The 7,110-nt window shown below is 42.7% G+C and overlaps 1 protein-coding gene across 1 annotated transcript in view; it reads right to left on the minus strand.

Annotated features, from left to right (window-relative positions):
* The window catches only part of ATP5O (ATP synthase, H+ transporting, mitochondrial F1 complex, O subunit), a 6,812-nt gene extending 771 nt beyond the window's left edge, over positions 1–6,041 (minus strand). The window contains exons 1-5 of the mRNA XM_006862603.1: positions 6,009–6,041; positions 4,711–4,761; positions 3,778–3,888; positions 3,239–3,368; positions 1,875–1,987 (exon numbers count right to left, since the gene is read on the minus strand). Of these exons, the coding sequence (XP_006862665.1) occupies positions 1,875–1,987; positions 3,239–3,368; positions 3,778–3,888; positions 4,711–4,761; positions 6,009–6,041 (438 nt within the window). The remainder of the gene's footprint in view (positions 1–1,874; positions 1,988–3,238; positions 3,369–3,777; positions 3,889–4,710; positions 4,762–6,008) is intronic.
* Between the last annotated feature and the right edge of the window lie 1,069 nt (positions 6,042–7,110).

A 7,110-nucleotide genomic window follows, 5' to 3' on the forward strand; every position in this document is an offset into this window, starting at 1 on the left:
AAAAAAAAAAAGCACAAGACCCATTTAGGTAACAGAAATCCAAAGATTTTCAGCAAAGAGATAGGACAAACTAGCCCTAGCACACATCCCAAGACACACCCGGTGAGGCCCTGTGTTAACCCTATGGGGCTCCCTGCATATGAGACCACCATACTCACTTCTCAACGCTGGTGCTCCCCTCAGAGGTATGCCTCACAGGGACAAAGCTGCCCTGGAGCTCACCTTTAGCGGTTCAGACACTGCCCACCAGAGCGTAACTTAGAAGTGATTAAGAGGGCTAACCCTCTGATGTTTATACCACTGAAGGACGTAAGCCCACCTGTGCAGCTTCAGGGAATTTCATGGGCCCTTTAGGCATTTCGTGTGGTCACGGCGCTAGTATTTTGACAAGAAGCTGCAGTTTCACTTGGTTCTAATGCCTCTATTTGCTGTTTGTCTTGTCAGAGCAAGTTTCACCAAGCATGTCACTCTCCTCTACCTCACTGAGAGTCTGGGGAACTGGCCTGCTCCTGAAGGCCACACCCTGTCACCTGCTTGTATAGAACAAGTGCCCAATGAATGTCTAGACTGCATTCTGTCCTCTTGGCTCCAACTCTTACTGCTGAATAGGTGAGATCATGAAAAAGGCAAGTGAAGGATAGGCCTTTTAGCTATCACAAAACCGACCTCCCCACTCCTCAACCAAGAGTCCAAAAACCTAACAAAGCCTTTACAACCTTGTAAAGATCTAATGAGAGCTTTCTTGGGTAGGTGTGGTAATACAATATTCAATCAAAATATTTGCTGAGACTCCAAGGTTAGAGATTTCAGAGGTATTCTTCCATTTTGATGTGTCCCAGGCACTATGTCTGTGGTAGGCAGTGTACTAGCACCGTTTCCTTGAATCCTGACAACTATGTAAAGCAGGTGGTTCGTACTCCTACTGTACATAGAAAGAAACTGACGTCAGTGTGGTTAAAATATTCACTGAAGGTCACACCAGCAAGTGAAGATTAGCGTCAATATTTGAGATCAGTTAGCATATCTCTAAAGCCTATGCCCTTAATCACTAATCATGACATGTTTTTTTTAAAGCAGTAATAAAAGTTATTTATTCAGGAATTTCAACATTAAAAACAGTAGAAATAGGTCTTAAAAGTCTTATAAAATCTTATCCTTGTAATTCAGGTAGTTCCTGGTTTACAAACAAATTCTAGTCCTAAATCTGCCTTTAAGTTGAATTTGTATGTAAATTAGTACAGTTATAGAAGGTTTGCATTTAATGCCAGTTAGTTAAATGTTTAGGGAGCTCTGGTAGCGCAGTGGTTATGAATCGAGCTGCTAACCTCAAGGTCAGCAGTTCGAAACTACCAGCTGATTCCGCAGGAGAAACACGAGGCTTTCTGCTCCTGTAAAGATTTGCAGCCTCAGAAACCCTGTGCAAGGTCACTATGAGTCGGAACCGACTCCACAGTACTTAGCAACAACAACAGTTAAATGTTTAAGGAGTCCTGGTGGCACAGCAGGTTGAGTACTGGGTTGGTAACTGCAAGGTCAGCATTTCAAACCCATCAGTCACTCTGAGGGAGAAAGATGAAGCCATCTGCTATGGAAGATTTAGTCTTGGAAACTCTACAGAACAATTGTACTCTGCCATGTGGGGCTGTTACCAACTTGAGAGCGGTGGGTTAGTGAAATATTTGTCTTAGTATATAGTATATAATGTACCTTCCGGCAGGGGTTCACAAAGTTGGTATAAAAATGAAACAAACCTCTCAAGTCTCTTTTCCTAATTTCCTAACTGGGTAACCTATCCTCCCCCCACTAACTCCCCACTTTGACACAATGTGTCACATATAATGTCCAGGCAAACACAGCAGCAAACCCATACTTACAGTTGCAGTGGTAACTGTGCAAGGGACTTCTCCACGGTGGACACTCATGATGGTTGAAAAGGCAGAAATGACGCCTGGGGTGTTGTTCAAGCGACCATTTTCAGCAAGTAAATCTGGGGAAATGAAGTTCTCTCAGTAATGTGCACTTCACCTGAACAAGTCACTTCTGAGTAGACATATTCATCTAAAAGCTGGCTTAGACCTATGCCCTTATTATTGTTGTAAAGGTGCCACTGAGTCGGTACCGACTCATAGCAACCTTATTCACAGCAGAACGAAACACTGCCCGGTCCTGGGCCAACCTCACAACTGTTGCCATGCCTGAGTCTATCGATGCAGCCCCTTTGCCAGTCCATCTCGCTGGGGGTCTTCCTCTTTTTCTCTGACCCTCCACCTTACCAAACACAATATCCTTCTCCAGTAACTGGTCTCTCCTGACAATATGTCCGAAGTATGAGAGATGAAGTTTGGCCATCTTGGCTTCCAAGGAGCACTCTGGCTGCACTTCTTCCAAAACGGATCTACTGGTTGGTTGTTTTGGCAGCCCATGGCACTTTCAAGCCCTTATACTACCCCACAAATATCCTTTAAGAATGTGAAGAGAGAAGGTATACAACTTATTATTTTAAAAGTATGTTATTGTTGTTAAGTGCCGTTGAGTTGGTTACAACTCAGAGCAACCCTGTATAGCGTTTCAGAGGAGCAGCTGATGGGCTTGAACTGCTGACTTTGTGGCCAGCTGTCCAGTGTTTATCCTACAGTACCACACCAGCTTTTTTTAAAAAAAAAAAAAAAATTACTCTGATAGGCATTTAAACTAGAGACCATAGAACTGTACTATATACATTTAGTATCTGCAATGTGATTTTTGTATTTGGTCACAGATTCCAATGTTTAGCTACAAATCCTCAAACATACACATTATATTCAAAGATCATGATATGAATACATTATCTTTGGAACTCGTATTTTGAGTTGGCTATGGGGATTTGAAAACCAATCTAAATGTTCCTGTTTGCTCTACCCCAAAGGATGCGAAAATTATTAGGATCAGAAGGTGGCCACTGGCCACAAACCATTTCTTGGTATGAATCTCACTGGTTTACAACGTGGGTTGAAATTACTGAGTAGGCAGTTAAGACACGCTTACATCCTTTGGACACAGCTCCTCAAACTTTACTGTGTAAAAAAATCCATTTGAGGATCTGGTTAAGATGAAAATTCTGGTTTAGGAGGTTTGGTGAGTGCTGAAAGTCTTCATTTCTAACAACTGCACAGATAATGTGGATGCTTCTAATCCAAAGACCATTATTTTGAATGGCAAAGCTTGAGGAGGTTCCAAATGCAGAAGTTATAGTACTTACTGATCAGATTGGATGTGAGGGAAGACAATCTCTCTTTTGCTACGATGTCGTTTATGCTTTTCACTTTAATGGAACGCTTGACATGGGGATTCAGAATAGCAAGAGCCACTTTCGGATCCTTCAGAAGTTGCTAAAAGTACCAAAAAAGCTTTCTTATATATTTTAGAGTACAAATACATATATCCCTCTAGAGATAATTCATACTTGCTTACATTTAATTAATTAAATTAGCAAATATTAGCACAAATAATTTTTTTTGCCCTTATGAAGGTTCAAATCATTCCACATTTTCATGTGTAAACACAGGTAATCCTCTAGTTTTTTATATTTGGAGACATAATCCCTGAACTTCAGATGCAAAAAAGGTGCTATGATTATTATGTGAACATGTATTACATGTTCACAAAAAATAGCTGAAAGAGTGTTTTTTCCTCCTCTCCCCCTCTAGGGTATACCTCATTAGGGACACATACTCAAGCAGATAAAGGAAAAAATATAACATAGCAACTTAATATGTAATGAACAAGAAAACTACTTACTGCTACTTTCACCAACTCCTTTTCTACTTGATCCAATTTATTCTGCTTAGATGCAGCAGAGAAAAGGGCAGTAGCATAGCGACCATCAATACCATATATTTGAACAGGTGGCTTTTAAACAAGCATAAGAGAAAAGGAAAAAACAAAACCAGTTAAGACAATATTGAATTATCAATAGGAGAGTCAGATGTTTATAGCTTTTAATGTACTTTTTTTAAAGCACAAAACAGTTTAAATAGCTATCAAAGAGTTATACTGAAAGACAATCTCAAACAAATTAGGGATGCTTTCATGGCTAGGCCACTCAATCTTCGAGCTTCTAATTCTTCATCTATAAAATGAGGGATTTAGAAAATGTGCTGTCTAAAGTCCTGTCCAGTTCTATCTTGTTATAATTCAATTAACTGGGAGAAGTGGTTCAGTAACTATTAAGTTCAAGGTTTTAGAGTCTGATGATGTTGTTGGTAAGTGCTGTCAAACAAGTTCCTATTCACAGAGACCCTGTACAGGGTTTCCAAGGCGCAGCTGGTGGGTCTGAACCACTGACCTTTTTGTTAGCAATCTAGTGCTTATCCTACAGTGCTACACCAGGGCTTCACTATACAAGGTAGTTTTAAACTAAAGAGCCACGAAACAGTTGTTTATGAAATATCTAACACTATATATTTCTCCTTATAGAGCCTTCCCATCAAAGTTCAGTTTAATGGAACTCTTTGTTATGAGAACAAATTAAGTTTCCATATTTAAAGGTCATACACAAAGCGGGCACTCTTTACTGTGTGAGCCCATCCCATGCACCTCATCACACGCTGAGACCCACAAATCATGAAGAAAAAGCGTACACAGTATGTGGACACTAAGTCCACGCCCTAACTGTATTTTTGCTAGATCACTTTTATCTTCTTTTCTATCACAGAATAGAAAATAACATACCCTCACAAGCTTGGCAAACGGCCTGACCACAGATGTACTGAAGCCCCGCACCTGCAAAACAATAAAGGAAAGCAGATCACATGAGATTACTTGATGGATGTCTACATTTAACCCAATAATGAAAATTAAACTATGGCTTGATTATAGGGAGGGGAACTACTCTCTAGTAGCTGTTGTTAAGTTGTTAAGTGCTGTCAAGTTGGTCCAAGCTCATAGTGACCCTGTATAGGGTTTCCAAGGAGCAGCTGGTGGATTTGAACAGCCAAACTCGATGCTGTCGGGTGCTTATCCTACGGTGCCACAGCAGGACTCTATTATTTAGGAGTAAAATTCTCTAGTGAGAATGATCTCAAGTTGTTTGGGGAGTCACCTTCTCACTAAATTCCTAGTTTACTGGGGACAGGTCTGAGAGAGAAAACACGAACTATGATGAGCTTTTTAAAGAGCCAGGTATTTTTTTTTTTTTTTTTTTTTGTATTTATAGACTCACACTCTTGAGCAGGACTGTCATAAAACTGTGAGGATTCCAGTTTTAATTTGCAATAAGTGTACCTTCTTACAGATCCAAACACAAACTGAGTACAGCAGCAAATGTGAGTTTGATCTGAAAACTGACATTAGGTCTGAAAGATGGTAGAACATCTATTAAGGGACAATTGGAACCCACAGTTTAAAAATTAGCACCTGCAAGGGCATATGTCACCTTCAAATATTCCCAGCTCTGGAGTGTATTAAATCAAAACTGGCTGAGGATTAAAAGTCTTAATTTTTAAGCACTATGGGAAAACGATGCTATCTGTCAGGATAGATATGATGGTGCGACGTAGTGGCGAAAGCACACCCGGTCCCCAAACTCGATCTTCTCTGGGGATTATTTCCATAATGGCTGAGTAGCCAAGGACGAGTCACGAACACTTTTCTGTCTTTATAAAAACGCGAAAGGTGCACTGCTAGCTACCCCTGACAACAACTTTATCACAAAACAAATGAAAACGATTGTTTTGAAGGTGGGCCATGGTATTTCTTCGGAATCCGGGGAAGCCCCACACCCTCTTCCGCGGTCCTCAAGCCAGCTGCTCCCGGGAGTGCTCCGAGGGCGCCGAGGTCACGGCAAGCGCAGCCCCGCACCCACCGCCCCGCGGGTGTACCGGGGGAAAGCGGGGACGCCGGAGTCGCTCATTATCGCCGGGTCTCATGACCTTTAATGGCAGCTAAGTCGTGCCTTCGCACTCCGGCGCTAGGGGTTTGGTACAGATCCCCCCATCTTCTCGCTAGCTTGAGGACCTCTGTACTCTCACCTGGGAGAGCCTGGTCACTGCTGGGCCAGCCATCTTCTCCCCGGCGGTTGTAGGTCAAACTCAAGCGAGAATCGGGAAAGACGGGAGGGCGCACGCGCGCGTCAGCGTAAGCGCTCGGCCCGCTGGGAAATGTACGTGATCAGGTCGCATGCGCAGTTATGTCCCTCTCGATGGGCGCTGTAGTCCTCAGAAGCAGGTGGCAAGGGCTGTGCCCCGAGGACTGGAGTGACCTCTGACCCAGCCCTGCCTCTCTTCCCTCAACAAATTAAAAACCGAAATAACCCATCAAGTGGATTCAGGCCCTACAGAGTGTTCTCGAGACTACAGCTTTACTGGAACCTAGTTCATAGCTCCACCAGGGCTTCTTGGGTAGCATGTGAAAATGAAAACTCTTGCGTTACTAGCCAAGTGGCTCCTCTGTACAACCGGTTTACAGACCGTATTTTAAAAATTAACTTTTAGATAATTACGATGGCACCTGTTGAATTTTTGTTTTTTTAATGTTTTATTGTGAATTATGTGATAGTTTACATGGGAGAACATTGGTTTTACATTCATTCTATTGTATAGTCTCATTGCCATGGTTACAATCCCCTCCATGCAATCCTTCCCCATGCCCCCCAGGTCATCAGCACACAGTCGCTCTCCCTCTCTGGATCTGAAGTCTCCAGCTGCTCCATTGCTCCACGTTATCATCTCTGGCTCCATTTCAGGCATCACTGCTTCTCTGGGTAGGGTCCTGCTCTCTGCTCTTCTCCCTTGATGGTCCTAGGGACTTACGCTCCTAGACTGAAAAGTTAATCACTCTCCTCCTTGCTATAAAACGTCTTCCTTTACATTTCCAACCCTCACAATCAGTCCTGATAACAATTATTCACTATTGCATCACAAGAGAACTGTTTGCATTTCATTGCCTCAGCCCCAGCTAGTCCGATTGAATACTACACGCTGGAGATTCTATCCTTCCTCCAGGCTCTCTGGTTCTAGGTTCCCTCTTGAAAGCTTGTAAGCCAGTCACTTCTTGCCTTTGTAGCCCCCCGCCCCCCATTTTGGGTATCCAATGTCCAAGTTGCCCATCCCTGTTTACTCTGTGTGTGGAGGG

Source organism: Chrysochloris asiatica, unplaced genomic scaffold (genome assembly GCF_000296735.1).
Source record: "Chrysochloris asiatica unplaced genomic scaffold, ChrAsi1.0 scaffold00049, whole genome shotgun sequence".
NCBI lineage: Eukaryota > Metazoa > Chordata > Mammalia > Afrosoricida > Chrysochloridae > Chrysochloris > Chrysochloris asiatica.